An 18,017-nucleotide genomic window follows, 5' to 3' on the forward strand; every position below is an offset into this window, starting at 1 on the left:
CAGAGTAACTTTTTTTCATAGCAAAAGGGAAATACAGGGCACCTGGGTGGCTCAGTCAGTTAAGCATCTGACTTTTGATTTTGGCTTGGGTCACGATCTCATGGTTCCTGAGTTCGAGCCCCATGTCTGTGCTGTCAGCACAGAGCCTGCTTGGTTCTCTCCCTCTCCTGGCTCTCTCCCGCTCCCCCTGCTTGTGTGTTCTCCCTCTCTCAAAATATATATTTTTAAAAAAGGGAAAAGGAATGATCTACTAATTGACGTGAAATTAATAATTCATGAGTTAGCTGGTTATTCTTACCGCTTACTCATTTCCGTATATTCAGTTCCACAAGCGTGTGCTAGGAGCCAGCCCTGCGCAAGGCAGCGGCATGGACATGCCACAGCCTGCAGACAAGAGCCCCAGGCTATGTCAAAGAAGTGGCAGTGTTTTCACAGTTGGGACTCTAAAGTCCTGTAGGGAAAAGGTGTTCTTTCCACATAGAATGTAAAAGTAATCCCGCTACCGCTTATATAATCTGTTTAGAATCTTTCAGGGGGTCCTCTGTTACTGATTGGCAGTCTCCATAGAAAATGTCTGATTTCTATTTAAGGACTTCGGACGTTGCCATGAGGCATTTGCTATCAGCCCTGCCCTTATAGACATTTGTTCTGGGGAATCTTCATGGCTCCCGCCCTGCCCATAGCGAGCCCTCCACAGCTCACCTCTGAAGCACTAGGTGCATACCCCGCTGTTACCATCTGCCGTGTCTGTTCAGGGCCTCCATGCCAACTGTAGCAAGTAGCCGCTCAGTGTTGGTGGACGACATGTGCTGAATGTTTGATGTCGTGTGGCATGTATCTGAGCAAGTGACCTGTATCTGACTTCTTCCTCATATGAATCCCAGGGGGGAAGAGTCCCTCAGGATTCATAGATATGGTCTGTAAAAATAGATGAAAATGCTTACTGCAGTGACTATCAATGTGTATCATAATTTTGCTCCCCGGAAATATTCTGACTAGTCTTTATTTTTTTTTTTAATGTTTATTTGAGAGAGAGAGAAAGAGAGAGCATGAGCAGGGTTATAGAGAGAGGGAGACACAGAATCCAAAGCAGGCTCCAGGCTCTGAGCTGTGTCAGCACAGAGCCCCATGTAGGGCTTGAACTCACAAACCATGAGATCATGGCCTGAGCCAAAGTTGGACACTTCGCCGACTGAGCCACCCAGGCACCCGCTGACTTGTCTTTTTAATGAACTACTATGCCTCCTCAGTTCTGTGTCGCTGGTGTGGCCCTGCCTGACACACATTACTCCACAGAATGAGTAGCAAGCACAGCACATGCCTTCCAAGAAGATGGTCCAGGAAAAACCTCTGTTCTCTCCATTATATGTCTTGTTTGAAAAGCATGTAGTCTCACTCTGGAAAATCTGGGTCTCCTTCTTACCCGGCCAGTCACCACATGACTACACCATGTTGGAACCGTTACCAACTGGATGCAACCATGTAAGGTGGAGCTAGGTGCGCCTCGGTCGACATAGTTTGGGTTTTCCGCATGCTATTAAATGGCTGTATCTGGGTACGTTAGAATCACCTGGAGTATTTGTTAAACATCAGGCTCTCAAGGCTGCGCTTCATAGTTATTCCAGGTCTCGGGGAATCCTACCCCAGGTGCCTCTGATAAGCCGCAAATAGAGAGCCACTGCTTTACAGTACATTTATTTTCTTATCTAGCCATTTATTAGTGCATAGTAAAGTTGAGAATTTTTTTAAGATGAAAAGTTGGTACTAGAATTTACATCCACCATCCTAGTCATTTTTTTTATTGTCATAAACTTGACATACAGTGTGTGTCAGGCATACCACACTGTGCTTGATGTGACTGTTCTGTGCATTCTGCCGTTCTCACCATAAATGTGGTTACCGTGTGTTGCCATACAGACTTACCACAGTGTCACTGCGATATTGACTGTATCCCCTGTGCTGTCATTTTCACCCCCTTAGGTAGTTTTCACCTCTCAATCCTTTTCACCTATTTCACCAACACCCTTTCAACCACCAGTTCTCTGTATTTATGAATCTATTTCTGCTTTTTTTTTTTTTTTTAGATTCCACATATAAGTGAAACCATATGGTATTTGTCTATCTGACTTATCTCAGCAAAATACCCACTGGGTCTATCCATTGTTGTCACAAATGGCGAGATTTCATTCTTTTTTATGGCTAAGTAGTATTCCTCTGTGTGTGTGCATGTGTGTGTGTGTTACTAATTCATATATAAATGGACACTAGGGTTGCTTCCATATCTTGGCTATTGTAAATGCTGCGGTAAACATAGGGGTGCATATATCTTTTGGGATTAGTGTTTCTCTTTTCTTGTGGCAAATACCCAGCAGAGGAATTAGTGTAGTGTATAGTATTTCTATTTTTAATTTTTTGACGAACTTCCATACTGTTTTCCACAGTGTCTCCACCAATTTACATTTCTACCAACAGTGCACAAGAGTTACTTTTTTAGTTCATTTTTATTTATTTTGAGAGAGAACTAGAGAACAAGTGGCGTAGGGGCAAAGAGAGAGGGAGACAGAATCCCAAGCAGATTCTGTACCATCAGCATAGAGCCTAGTGTGGGGCTTGAACTCACAACCATGAGATCATGACCTAAGCCAAAGTCAAGAGTCAGATGCTTAACCAACTAAGCCACCCAGGTACCCCACAAGGGTTCCTTTTTCTCCATACCTTGAACATTTACTATTTCTCATCTTTGTGATACTAGCTAGCTATTCTGACTGGTGTGAGGTGACAGACATCTCATTGTAGTCTGATTTGCATTTCCTTGATGGTTAGTGATGTTGAGCATCTTTTCATGTGTCTGTTGGCCATTTATATATCTCTTTGGAAAAATGTTCAGGTCCTCTGGCCATTCTTTAATCAGATTACTTGGGGGTTTTGGTGTTGAGCTGTAGGAGTTCTTTATATTTTTTGGAAATTAACCCCTTATCAGATATATCATATGGAAATATCTTCTCCCATTTCAGTAGGTTGCCTTTTCATTTTGTTGATGGTTTCTTTCTCTGTGCAAAAGCTTTTTATTTTGGTGTAGTCTCATATTTTATTTTTACTTTGGTTTTCCTTGCCTCAGAAGACAGATCTAGAAAAAATTTTGCTAAGCCCAGTGTCCAAGACATTACTGCCTCTTTTAGTAGTTTTATAGTTTCAGATCTGATGTGTGGGTCTTTAAACCATTTTGAGTTTATTTTTGTGTTTGGCATAAGAAAGTCATCCAGTTTCATTCTTTTGCATGTAGCTGTCCAGTTTCCCCAACATCATTTATTGAACAGACTGTCTTTTCCTTATTGCATATTCTTGTCTTCTTTATCCTACACTGACCCCATAAGCATAGATACAATTCTGGGCTCTCTGTTTGGTTCCACTGATCTGTGTGTTTCTTGTTGTGCCAATACCATTCTGTTTTGCTTACTATGTAGCTTTGCAGTAGAGCTTAAAATCTGGGATTGTGACGCCTCTGATGTTTTTGTTCTTTTTCAAGACTGCTTTAGCTACTTGAAGTCTTTTGTGGTTCCATACAAATTTAAGGCCTTTCGTAGTTCTGTGAAAAATACTATTGGTATTTTGACAGGGATCTGTAAATTGCTTCGGGTAGTATGGACATTTTAATGATGCTAATTCTTCCAGTCCGTGAGCATGGAATATCTTTTCATTTGTGTCCTCTTCACTGTCTTCCATCAGTGCCTTATAGTCTTCAGAGTACAGGTCTTTCACCTCCTTGCTTCAGTTTATTCCTAGCTATTTTACTCTTTTCAATGCAGTTGTAAATGTGATTCTTGTCTTAATTTCTCTTTCTGCTACTTCATTATTAGTGTATAGAACACAACATATTTCTGTGTATTGTGTAGCCTGCAACTTAACTGAATTCATTTACTAGTTCTAATAGTTGTTTTTGGTGGAGCCCTTAGCATTTTCTATATATAGTATCACGTTATCTGCACATAGTGAGAGTTTATTGCTTCCTTCCGAATTTGGATAACTACTGAATCTGTAAGTTGCACTGTTATGGTCTCATATTTTCCAAGTGAAGCACATGGGCTTTGTGACAGCTTTATTTCTCGTGGTTCAGTGATTCTGTATCTTTTCCTTACAACTTTAAGAATGTATAAGCGATCATGTTTGCCAGAGTCTGTTTTTCCTCCACTGTCTTTTGTATGGCTGTTTAAGTTAAATATTAGCTTTCAATGTGCCTTCATCTTTAGATTTGCAAAAATCACTTTTGCTCGTACCCCTTAGATTGAAGACATTAAAAGAACTTTGTAGGGCACCTGTGCGGCTCAGTCAGTTGAGCATCCGACTTCAGTTCAGGTCATGATCTCATGGTTCATGAGTTTGAGCCCCCTATGGGGCTCACGCTGTCAGCACAGAGCCTGCTTCAGATCCTGTCTCCCCTCTCTCTCTGCCCCTCCCCCACTCATGCTCTGTCTCTCAAAAATAAAGTGTTGAAAAAAATAAAGTACTTTGTAATTTCCATATTTCAGTAATGCTATAAAATTGACTAACAGTGAAGTACAAGTAAAATCAACCAACCCTGATGAAATTTGGGGTAGAAGGAGTCAGAGAAAAAGTATGTAAGGAACACAATGCATCAAACTCTATCAGGTAAAATCCCTTAGCACAGGAGGGAGTTTATAAAAAAATAAGTCTGCCATGGAATAATGAGGTTCTTCTCCATGAATCACCAGTATAAATGAACATAATTTTTTTTTAATAGGGGCAAATCTGTTGATGAGAGATCATTACTTTCTGGTGCTGCTGCCACTTTTTTCTCTTGGTGGTGATATGTGCCAGTCACAGCACCAAGAAGGAATTCAGAAACAGAAAGATCCCACCTTTTGAGTGATTTGCAGATGCCCCTTTCTCTTTACTCCACTGAGATCTCTTTCTCTGGGCCAGGAATTCATACCGTGAAAGAAAATTGCCAAATTTATTATTACTCTTTTTTATTTTGAGAGAGTGAAGTGGCAGAGAGGAGAGAGAGAATCCCAAGCACTATAAGCACGGGTCCCCACCTGGAGCTTGATCTCACGAACCGTGACCTGAGCTGAAATCAAGAGCCAGACGCTTCACTGACTGAGCTACCCAGGCACCCTGAAAATTGCCAAATTTAAAAGGGGTGGTAGCATTTGGGGGAGTTTCATCAAGTTTAGAGAGGAAAGTGCAACTGGTGACATATGATTTTATCCTGTTTGGGAAGTTTGCATCCTTCAGACTTCTGGAGGATGGAAAGTAGGATAATACTGTTTGTTATGTTTTCCCCCCTGAATATAACCTGTAATTATGGATCCTTAAGTATTGTCATTTCTTGGTTTAAGATAGCACGTTATGTGTTGAATTATATTTTATCTTAAGGGTATGCAGGAGCATTTTGATTTTAGGTTTTCAGTTACTACAGCTGTTTTCACATCAGCAAATGGGGTTGATAATGCCTGCTTCCTAAGATTTTGGTGAGGCTTTACATTTTGGAAAATATCTTGTATAAATAGTAGTCTCATAACAATAAGTTACTACTCAGAGCAGCACAGGAAGAGCAATTAAAAGTCTACGTAGACAGTATGTCTTTTAAATATTAAGGATAATTGTTCTTCAACTCCTCTGTAAGACCTTTAAGTTTGGGGCGAGGGATGGGAGTGGGGGACAGGAAGAAAAGGGAACAGATGCCAATTTCTGTAGACAAACTGGTGACGTGGATTCTCCTTGATTACTCAAGAGATGATGTTGTCAGCTTCTGCCTGTTTGTAGAGAAAAGGGCCACCTGCACTGTGTGACCTTGACTTCACCTCAGCAGGTGAGAGTGGCTGACAGGTGGGGTGGTAGCCAAAGGATATATCCATAACAGGAGGCTCTACCTCCCACTCCCCTTCGACCATCTTGCCCACCCTCTCCTCTGGCAACTGTTTGTTCTCTGTAGTTATGAATCTGTTTGTGCTTTCTGTTTGCTTTGCTTTTTGATTCCACTTACAAGTGAAATCATGTGGTATTTGTCTTTCTCTGACTTATTTCACTTAGCATAATACCCTGTAGGTCCATCCATAATTTCACATCAAAAATCTTCTTTTTCATTGCTGAGCAATACTTCAGTATGTATGTATACATCTTTTTATCCATTCTTCTATCAAGATGGGACACTTGAGTTGCTTCCATATCTTGGTTATTGTAAATAATGCTGCAGTGGACATAGGGGTGCATATATCTTTTCAAATTAGTATTTTCATTTTCTATGGGTAAATACGCAGTATTGGAATTACTGAATCAAATGGGGTTTCTATTGTTCATTTTTTGAGGAACCTCCATTCTGTTTTCCATCGTGGTTACACCAATTTATGTTTCTACCAACAGTGCAGAATGGTTCCTTTTTCTCCACATCCTCACCAGCACTTCTTGTCTTTCTGATACCACCCATTCTGACTGTGGATTTGATTTGCATTTCCCTAATGATTAGTGATGCTGAGCATTTTTTCATGCGTCTGTTGGCCATCTGTATGTCTTCTTTGGGAAAATGTTCAGGTCCTCTGCCCATTTTTCAATCCGATTGCGGTTTTGATTTCAATCCGATTGTGGGGGAGTTGAATTGCATAAGTTCTTTCTATGTTTTGGACATTAACCCCTTATTGTATCATTTGGAAGTATCCTCTCCCACTTAGTAGGTTGCCTTTTTGATTTGTTCATTTCTTCTTTGCAAAAGCTTTTTATTGTGGTGTTTATTGTTTATAAACACCCAATAGTTTATTGTCACTTTTGTTTCCCATGCCTGAGCAGCTGTATCTTAGAAAAGTATTATTAAGGCTAGTATCAGACAGATTATTGCCTATGTTTTCTTCTAGGAGCTTTATGGTTTCAGGTCTCACATTTAGGTCTTTAATCCATTTTTATTTTTGTGTATGGTGTAAGAAAATGGTCTAGTTTCATGCTTTTGAATGTAGTTATCCAGTTTTCCCAGTAGCCATTTATTGAAGGGACGGTCTTTTCCTTATTGTATATTCTTGCCTCCTTTGTCATGGATTAATTGACCATATAAGCATGGATTTCTGGGTTCTCTTTTCTGTTCTATTAATATATTTTTGTGCCAGTACAATACTGTTTTGATTAATATAACTTTGGTAGTGTATCTCAAAATTGGGATTGTGATATGTCCAGCTTCGTTTGTGATATGTCCAGCTTCGTTCTTCTTTTTCCGGATTGTTTTGGCTGAATATTCAGGGTCTTTTGTGGTTCCATATAAATTTTAGGATTATGTTCTAGTTCTGTGAAAAATGCTATTGGTATTTGGATAGAGATTGCACTGATTCTGATTACTTTGTGCAGTATGGGCATTTTAACAGTATTAATTCTTCGCACCCATGAGCATGGAATATCTTTCCATTGGTGTTATCAGTTTCTTCCATCAGTGTTTGTGTACAATTGTAAATGGCAATTGTTTTCTTAATTTCTGTCTGCCACTTGGTTAGAAAGTGTTTCTAGGGATGCCTGGGTGGCCCAGTCGGTCCAAAAGATATGCACCCCTATGTTCATTGCAGCATTGTTTACAATAACCATCCAACTTCGGTTCAGGTCACAATCTCGTGGTTCGTGACTTCGAGCCCCATGTCGGGCTCTGTGCTGACAGCTCAGAGCCTGGAGCCTGCTTCAGATTCTGTGTCTCCCTCTCTCTGCCCCTCCCCCTCCCTCCTTCCCTCCCTCACTCTCAAAAACTGAATAAACATTACAAAAAAAGTTTTTTTAAAAAAGTTTCTGTACAAATTGTTATTAGTGTATAGAAATACAACAGATTCCTGTGTAATAGTTTTGTATCCTGCAACTTCTGAATTCATTTATTAGTTTTAATAGGCTTTTGGTGGAGTGTTTAGCATTTTCTATATATAGTGTCTTGTCTTTTGGAAATAGTAAGTTTACTTCTTCCTTACCAATGTGTATGCCTTTAGTTCTTTTTCTTAATCTGACTGCTATAGCTAGAACTTCCAGAACTAGGTTCAATAGAAGTGGCAAGAGTGGACATTCTTATTTCTGATCTTAGAGAAAAGCTCTTAGTTTTTCACCACTGAATATGATGTTAGCTGTGGGCTTGTCATATGTGGCCTTTATGATGTTGAGGTGTGTCCCCTCTAAACTATTTGTTGGCAGTTCTTATCATGAGTAAGTGATGAATTTTGTTAAATGTTTTTTCTGCATCTATTGAGATGATCATATGATTTTTTTTTAATGTTTTTTATTTATTTCTAGGAGAGAGAGAGAGAGACAGCGTGAGCAGGGGAGGGTCAGAGAGAGAGGGAGTCACAGACTGAAACAGGCTCCAGGCTCTGAGCTGGCAGTCAGCACAGAGCCCGACGTGGGGCTCGAACCCACAAACCGCGAGGTCATGACCTAAGCGAAAGTCGGACGCTCAACCGACTAAGCCACCCAGGAGCCCCGAGATGATCATATGATTTTTATCCTTTATTTTGTTAATGTGGTACATCACATGGATTGATCTGCAAATATTGAGCCATCCTTGCATTCCCCCAGAATAAATCCCACTTGCTCATGGTGAATGATTCATTTAATGTATTGTTAAATGCAGTTTGCAGATATTGTGTTAGGTATTTGCATCTGTATGCATCATAGCTATTGGCCTGTATACTTGGGTTTTTTGTTGTGGTGTGTGGTGGTGGTTTTTGTTTTTGTAATATCTTTTTCTGGTTTTGGTATGAGGGTAATGCTGCCCTTGTAGAATAAGTTCAGAAGCTTTACTTCCCTTTCTATTTTTTGGACTAATTTGAAGAAACTAGGTATTAACTCTTCTTTAAGGGTTTGGTAGAATGCACCTTTTGAATCCATCTAGAACTTTGTGTGTTGGGGGTTTTTTTTATTACCAGTTCAATTTCATTACTAATAATTGATATATTCAGATTTTCTATTTCTTCTTGGGGCACCTGGGTGAGTTAGTTAAGCGTCCAGCTCTTGATTTCAGGTCAGGTCTTGAAATCAAGAAATTGGCACAGTTCGTGCAATCAAGCCCTGAACTCTGCACTGAAGCACGGAGGCTGCTTGGGATTCTCTGTCACCCTCTCCCCTACAGTGCACAAGTTCTCTTTAAATAAACATTAAAAAGAGATTTTCTGCTTCTCCCTGATTCAGTTTTGGAAGACTGTATGTTTTTAGGACTTTACCCATAATTTTTTGTACTAGTCTCTTATCTTTTTTATATTTGTGTGGTGCTGGTCGTTCCCCATATATTTTTTATTTTATCTTGTCCTCTCATTTTTCTTAAGGACTCTGGCTAAATGTTTGTTTGACTTTTTTTTTTCTATTGTATATTTACTCACCATTTCCTTTATTTGTGCTCAGATCTTTATTATTTCCTTCCTTCTACCAACTTTGGACTTTAAGTATCAGGTTGGATTGATTGAGATTTTTCCTGAGGTACACCTGTATTTTTTACCTCTTAGATGTGCTTCTGCTGTATCCCAAAGATTTGGATCACTGTTTTATTTTCATTTGTCTCCATGTATTTTTTTTGTTTCCTCTTTCTTTGTTGACCCATTGGTTATTTAGTAGCATGTTGTTTAGTCTCCACATGTTTGTGGGTTTTCTTCCAGATTTTTTTTTTCTTGTAATTGATTTCTAACAGTTTCACACTGTTAGTGGTCAGTTAGGATTTTAATCTTCTTAAGTTTATTGAGACTTGTTTTGTGGACTAACATGTGATCTAGTCTAGAGAATGTTCCATGTGCACTTGAAAAAAAAAACATAGGGGCGCCTGGGTGGCTTAGTCGGTTAAGTGTCCGACTTTCGCTTAGGTCATGATCTCGCGGTTCGTGGGTTCGAGCCCCGCGTCGGGCTCTGTGCTGACTGCCAGCTCAGAGCCTGGAGCCTCTTTCAGTCTGTGACTCCCTGTCTCTCTGACCCTCCCCTGCTCACGCTGTCTCTCTCTCTCTCTCTCCTAGAAATAAATAAAACATTAAAAAAAATTTAAAAAACATATATTCTGCTGGTTTGGGATGAGATGTTCTGTATATAATCTGTTAAGTCCCTCTGGTCTAATGTATTATTCAAAGACACCATTCCCTTATAAAGGGACAAAATGATATTAATATAACAACAGTAGGAGACCCTAACACCCACTTGCATCACTGGGTAGATCATCCAGGCAGGAAATAAATACCTGCTAATATTTGCTTTATGTATTTAGGTGTTCCAGTGATGGGTACGTAGATATTTACAATTGTTAGATCCTCTTGTTAGACGGATCCCTTTATCATTATGGAATGCCCTTCTTTGTGTCTTGTTATAGTCTTTGTTTTGTCTGATGTAAGTATTACTACCCCAACTTTTTATAAGTACATATCTATCAATAATTACCTTAAGTGGTCTAAATGCTACAGTCAAAAGACAAAGCGTGAAGGGATAGATGGAAAACAAGACCCATTTATATATATGTGCCTATAAGAGACTCACTTCTGACTGAAAGTGAAAGCAAAAACATAAGTAAAAGTCCAGGTAGCAACACTTATGTCGGGGTCCCTTTCTTGAAAGGCAGATTTTTCCATGTATAAAAATAACATGATTGTTGTAAGCAATCCTAAAGTACTCAGAAAAAGAAAAAAGTGTGGGACTACAGAGTCAAAGACAACAATTGCCTTATGATGACTTTAACGCTTACAGAAAATGCTCACAGTCCCTGTGAAGGAAACTGCAGAAGTTTAAATGACCCTTTGAGGGAGTCACGTTAAAAAAGTCACCTGCAGATTCTATTCTTACTTACGCAGTAGACGCTTTATTATCTTAATATACTAAACAGACAGGAGTCCGCTTATTTGAGTATGTACTCTGTGTTTTAGTTATGCCACGCAACTTGCATATGCAGATTAACTCTGGTGTTAACCACCAGTGTCCAGCAACCTGAATTTCCCCTCTGGGTTCTGCAAGCAGGCAGGATGTAGTTATCAGAGAAGTCAGAACTGTTTAACCTTTATGGCTGTCAAAATAGTATAAATAATGGTAAAGGTTAACTTTTTCAGCAACAAATAATCTTTTCCCCTGGGAAATGAAGTATGCTCACGCTTAATCCAAGCCTTGCAAATATTAAAAAAAAAAAAAAAAAAGGAATGGTAAATATAACATAGCAAAAAAAAAAAAAATGCATATAGATATCCATAAGGAACAAGCCTTTATGCCTTATTTTTATTTTATTACCTTCCCTTCTCTTGTCAATTTTTTCCCCAGGCCCAGATTATATCAAACAGAGATTTCAGGAAGGTGTAGATGCTAAAGAAAACCCAGAAGAAAAAGTACCAGAAAAGCCGCCTACACCAAAGGAATCTCCTCATTTTTATCGCAAAGGCACGACCCCCCCTAGATCTCCTGAAGCAAGTCCCAAACAAAGCCATTCTCCCCAGCCCTCCTCCCCGAAACCCACGAAGAAGCAGAACCCCAGCTCAGGGGCGAGACTCAACCAAGACAAACGGAGTGTGGCTGATGAGCAGGTGACGGCCATCGTCAATAAGCCTTTGATGTCAAAGCCTCCCACGAAGGAGGTGGGAGCCATGGTGCCCCTTTCCAAGTACTCTGGCCGCCACCACATCCCTAACCCCAGTAACGGGGAGCTGCATTCTCAGTACCACGGCTACTACGTGAAACTGAACGCCCCCCAGCACCCCCCGGAAGACATGGAGGAAGATGAAGGATCGAGCCAGTCTTCCTCAGCGCTGGTGCACAAGCCAACACCCAACAAGTGGAGTCCCCCTAAATCTGTGACAAAACCATTTGCCAAAGAAAGCAAAGCTGAGCCAAAAGCTAAGAAGTCTGAACTTGCTATACCAAAGAATCCAGCAAGCAACGATTCATGCCCTTCTTTGGAAAAAGAAGCCAATTCGGTAAGTTGTGCAAGATGTGATTTGTCGTTCTTTTGGTTCTTTGAGGTAGCAGTGTAGGGTGACTTGCATCTTGATGACAGCTCGGCTAGTGAAAAGTCATGATGAGTGAACACAGGCCTGGGTAGCGTAGAGCTTGGCATCTTTGTAGCCTAAGGCAGCAAAGAGCTCTAGGGGCAGAAATTGCTCCCGGCTCGCTCAGCCACCCACCTTAGCCATCGTTCAGGTAGCTGGCCCATTAGTGCATCACATGTTAGCAAGCCTTTACCCCACTTCTGGGTACGTTTTGTGGTCGCTTTGTTTGAGCTGCTGTAACCAAAATGTCATAAACTGAGTGGTTTAAACAATCTTTATTTCTTATAATTCTGGAGGCCGGGGAGTCCCAAGATCTAGGTGCCACAGTCTTGGTGTCTGGTGGGAACCCAATTCCTGGTCCATAGACCATCTTGCTGTATGTACCCTCACATGGCTGAGAGAGAGGAATAGAGTGCTCTCTCATGTCTCCTCTTGTGAGGGCCCACCTCCCAAAGGGCCTCCCTCCAAATACCACCACATTGGGAATTAGGGTTTCAGCCTACAAAGTTTGGAGGAACACAAACACATAGTCCCTAACTGTAGCTACCTCTCTGATTGGCTAGAAAGGAATCATGGGACCCTGACCGGGGCCAGCACCTCTCGGAGTCCTAGCTGGAAAGAGGCTTCTGCTACCATTCACTAGGTTCTTCGCCCTGCTTTTGACCCTCACAAAAGGAAATGGATGGAAAACAAGACCTATCTGTATCTATATCTGTACAAGAGACTCATTTCAGACCTAAAGAGATAGACTAAAAGTGAAGGAGTAGAAAAGATATTCCAGTCAGCATCTTTAGACAAAAGAACCTCTTTTCTAGCTATTGCAGATTATTCTCCTAAATCCTTAGTTTGGATTTGACTCAACTAGCCAGGCTTTGCAACTAGAACATTTTCAACTATTTAAGGAAATTGCTTTGGGAGACTTCAGTTTTCTGGTAAATGGTAGTTTTTGGAGCATTTAAGTTTTTTAATTCTTTGACCAGAAAGATAGATATTATTTATAAGTGTCATTTGATGAGCATGTAGAGATTTACTTGTTGAATGATGTATGGAATTCATACTTTATCAAATTCTCTACAGTTTATAAAATGTTGAAGCTGACTAACTGATCTGTTGACCTAGTCACATGGTTTTTGGAACAGAGGTGTTGCTTGTTAAATGTAGCTCAGGGAAGAAACCACAGCTGACCCAATACTTACTAGTAATTTCTGAGACCTTTCTGTAAATGTGCAGATTAATAAGTTGGGCAACAAGAATAGAATATGACTAAGTTTTGTAACAAGGTTATTAAACTGTTTACAGTTAAACAGTAACAGTGTTAAAAAATTGAAATTCATCTTTTTTATTAACTTACATTTGATGTTTCTTGGGTTTATTTTGCTAATATTTACAAAGACTAGTTCTCATCTTTGTAATAATCTCAATATAAATCAGATTAACTACGTTAACTTCCTGAGAGTCAGCCTCCATGGGGATAAATAGTTTTCAAAACAGACTATCTCTGTTAGTGTTAGTTTGCCAGACTTACAAGAGTGAAATTCAAACAATTCAAGGCCCTGCTTTGTCCACGTTGGGGTACCCGGTGGTGGGGCTCAGGAGCCCTTCAGAACTCTGTAAGAGGAAGCAAATATCCCGGTGTCCTGTACACCTTCTTTAAAATGTTACAAGTATTTGATAAATTCACGGCCTCCTTGTTCAGAAAAAGCATCTTTTTTTACTTAAGTGCAGAGCCATCTGATTCTTGGAGGTAGCCGGGCACTCTCCAGCTGGGTAGATCGGTCTCTGCGGTCCCTTCCCCACCTTGAGGTAGATGAGGCCTCGCACTCTGTGCACGACAGGAACCAGAGGTCAGGATTACCTTGGCACTTCCGTGTGAAGATTTTAACAATTAACCTTCTTTTCCAGGATAACAACAGGGAGTGTGTGTGCCTTTCACACTCCCAGTAACTGTTTTCCTGACAGTTAAGAAGTGATAAAATCATCGTAAAGGTAGTTAATGAACCACCTTTAGAACAAAGGAGTAGTGCATACAGTTTTGACGTAGACGCTTGCGTGAGTTAGAGGTTTATAGATAACTTGAAAGCTCATAGGAGTGTTCACAATAAAGCATACCCTGGACGGAAAATCAGACTGAAGCGGTGTTCCTTGTGGACAGCCAAGAGATCTGATTTGAGTCAGAATCGCCATTTTTAGGGTGGTTGGATACACTGGAATCTGGACTCTTAGTTGCCCCCGTGTTGACTGAGACAGTACGTGCTGGTGGCTAAGGCTTTGGACTCTGGTGCCAGACTTTCTCTAAGTTCAAATCCCAGTTGTGTTGTTTCTCAGCCTAGGGGACCTGGGGCAGGTTTCCTACCTGTGCTGTGAGTTGCTCATCTCTACCGGTGTCATAGGGTCGCTGTGGAGATTGAGTTAGTGCTTACACAGTTCTTAGCGCAGCACCCAGCACAGGGTTAGGTGCTCCCAAAGCAATGGCTGTTGTTTCAACAGGGTGGTAGTTAAAGCATAACTTAGTTCACAAATAGTCCAGTACGTTTGGACCCATCCTCAGGATCGCTCTGGATATTGATCTTGTAGAAATAGAGAAGATCTCCTGGGTCACAGGCTAACACTTAGCAAGTAAGAGAAGGGAGTTGATGCCAAGGGATTACTCTAGCACCCCTGCTCAGGAAGCATGTGATTCGTAGGGGCCACGGCTGCACCTAGTTAATGTTGCAGGGAAACCCGTTCTATGTGGTACCAGCATTTTGTAGGATTTTGCAACATTGACAACCTGTAGGAGCCAGGAGAGATGACGGGACAGCCTTATCAAAGAGACTAGCAAGTACTCTTCTGTGTAGGAACCTCGACTCCTTCTGAGAACTGCCTGCACGTTTTCTTAGCCTTTACTCTCTTCCCAGTCTATTCTGAAATTTACCTAATCTTTCTTTTGAATTGTTCTAAAACTTTAAGGCATGCCTGTCCCATCAGTTTTGAACCATGTTACACATACACACTGAAACCCTAAAAACAGTAAATACGTATAAACTTGGCTATTAATACTAAATTGTGTGCTTTCCACGCTTTTAGAGAAGTTTTAGATGTAAACTGTAGTAGCTCGTCAGAAGATTCCTCACAGTTTTAAAGGAGTAATAATCTTTTGAAGGAAAAATAGTAAATTTCTGGAGCTAGAACTCCCTTCCACATTTTGACGTCCTACACTTTCTTTTCTAACTGCCTGAAAGTTCTTCCAGTCAAGACTTGCACTTTGCCTGCTACAGCTTCTTCTATGACACCTGTCTCAGTCAGTCTTGAAAAGCAAGACTGATTTTTTTTTTCATTTTGCTATTTTAAGCTACCACTGGCCACCATGGTCATGTTTATGAGACTTCACCTTAAGCTTTCCACCCCATGCCTGGACTAGGTGTCTAAAGAGCACAGGGGTCACGGCTCGATACCTGCCTATTAAACATAGCATCCCAGAATTTGTTTCCCACCTGGTTGCTGTTTGAACTTTTTATACCCTCCTCTTCACTGGGTCATCTTTAAAAATGGCTTCATAAATGGAGTTGTCCTAGTTGGATAAATAAATAAGTGTTCAATATATATGAATACATATCCATCTAAAAATGCTAACCAACTCAAAAAGATAAATTCATGGAACTTGGAAGGATTTATGAAATGGGAAGTAAAAATCCAGACACACCTTAAACTCTTGAAGTTAGATTTACCAAAGGCACTTTGTCTGTTAGTCTACTTTTCCTTGGTTCACTGTAAGACACTGAACTCTACGTTATGTTGTTCTGACCCCATATACTTTTCCTCACCTTTTATATCACTGTCTTTGGGAATTACAAATTAAATCCACTGACCCAGAAGAGTTAAGTGAATCCAAATTCCTTAACATATTCATGAGCAAAATCTAATCAAAGTTTGTGATAGTAATAGCAGATCCTTAATCTCCATGCTGAGGTATAATATTGAAAGATTATTTCAATTAGTTTCTGAGTTATAAGTGTTTCTTACATTATACATTTTAGGTTAATCATAATTGATGAGTTACATAGGTTAGGACCCTCCTACTAACTTAGAATACAACTATTCTAAAAGAACAATTGGTCCTATCAAGATTTGATGTTTTTCTACTACCATGAAATCATAGGGTATAGATGAAAGTGCCATTTTTAAGAGCTTGATTAGAAATTAATTATTTTTAAATTAAGTCCTGTGGCTATAATAGGGACTTATGGGGGGTGGGGAAGCTCTGAAGTAGAAGAAGTTTAATTTTAGTCCTGTAATTTGTTTAAACTGGATGAGTAACCTTGGGCAAGACACTTACCCTCTCAGAGCTCTGTGGGATGAGACTCCTCATCATCTGTGCAGAAGAAATAGTCTACCCAGAACCACTCAGCCCCCTGCCTGGCATATAAAGACATGCAGTAAATGTTGCTTTTTCCTCCCATTTACATGGGGTTTAGGAACTAGGGTTTTTCTTCTTCCTCATAGTCCCTATTTCAACCCGTTTTTACCTCCTTTTCTCCCCCACTCTGGTTGTACTGATCACCTTGTTCATCGTTTAAGATGATGAATTCATAAGGTCAACAACCACATCCAAAGTGCCTGGAACAGTACCAGATGATACTAGGTGTCCATAATGGAACCCTGAAGGAACTGGGCAGTCCATATGTGCGGGGGCACACAGTGGTGGACAAAGCAGGGCCCCTGCCACAGCGGGACTCAGTCTACGACAAAGAGATTAACAAGAAGTAACAAAGTATGAAGTGTTAGGATAGACACTCTGACTAGGACACTCTGATCTCTACCGGGGAGGTTGTGGCCCCATCTGGGGAGGAAACCTCCTATAAGGGTATATGACTCCCACTCTAGACCTTGTGACATGAGCAGTGGACCAATGACAGTTCCAGTCTTCCTCAGTAGCCCTCACCAGAAGTCACACAACTGTTTCCTTGTCTGTAAAGTAAGAATTAAAATACCTACCCCACCCACCTAAAGCCAGTTTAGAACACATTTAATACTACTTAAGAATTAGACACTAGTTTAATAGTAAATACCACGATCATGTCCCTGTAGTAAAAATGGCCAAGCATGAGAAGTTCTGGAAAGATAGGTCATAAGGTTGCTTTTTGTTTAAACAAGTAAACGAAGTTTGGGTACCGTGGCTAGCTGATATTCATTATAGCCGTATTATCAAAATAGGAGCCTGCACTTCGTCAAACAGAACTTGATTTCAGAAATGTTGTGGCTGTAAGAAAAGACGTAAAGAATTAGACCTATTAAAGAATTTCTGCAAATGTTCAACTTCCCACTCACAGGTTTTACTCCAAGGATGTGGTGGTGTCAAAAAATATGACCAGGAAAAAGCAAGAGTCAGAGACCCTCACTTTGAGTTTTCCTGACTTTTTCCTGAGAGGCCTCAGTACCCTAAAGATCTTATTCTTACTTTCTAACTGCCTTCACAAAGAAATAATTCTTCCTCATCTAAATCACGCCCTAACAAAAAGTCATACCCACTTTCCATTAGTTCCCGACCCCGTTGTGGCAAACTCTCACCCAGACTGTTGTTGAATGCTCAGAGGTGAATGTTTAGATTACGTGTAAGTCATTTTCTTAGATTAAATCAAGACTGGATTCATTTCATAGTGAAAGTGCAGAGACGGCTCCATCTAAATACGGCTTTGCTATTTTTAGTTTATACCTTTCAGAGCTGCTGTCATTTGTTCGTGCCATATTTACTGCAACGGGGTTGGGTTTTTTATATTTTTGGTAATCAATTTTATGAGTTAGTTTACATATTGGTGTTAACATGGAAACGTTATGCCTTGTTTTGTTCTGTTCATTTCCAGGGCCCTAACTCAGTCATGATCGTCCTTGTCATGCTGTTGAATATCGGGTTGGCCATTCTTTTTGTTCACTTTCTAACTTGATTGGAATTAGAAAAGGTAAGAACAGCCTTAATTTCTACATAAAATCACGGTATCTAACTTTCTTTTCCCATATTCAAATTTACTTTTTTTTTTTTTTTTTTTTTTTTTTTTTTTTTAATTATCTCTT

General features: G+C 40.2%; 1 protein-coding gene across 1 annotated transcript in view; it reads left to right on the plus strand.

Moving 5' to 3' along the window:
- The window catches only part of JPH1 (junctophilin 1), an 86,226-nt gene that overhangs the window by 65,638 nt on the left and 2,571 nt on the right, over positions 1–18,017 (plus strand). Inside the window, 2 exon segments of the mRNA XM_077752466.1 lie at positions 11,248–11,897; positions 17,810–17,905. Of these exon segments, the coding sequence (XP_077608592.1) occupies positions 11,248–11,897; positions 17,810–17,890 (731 nt within the window). The 3' untranslated portion in view covers positions 17,891–17,905.

This window comes from Crocuta crocuta, unplaced genomic scaffold, assembly GCF_008692635.1.
Source record: "Crocuta crocuta isolate KB4526 unplaced genomic scaffold, BGI_CrCroc_1.0 scaffold141, whole genome shotgun sequence".
Taxonomy (NCBI): domain Eukaryota; kingdom Metazoa; phylum Chordata; class Mammalia; order Carnivora; family Hyaenidae; genus Crocuta; species Crocuta crocuta.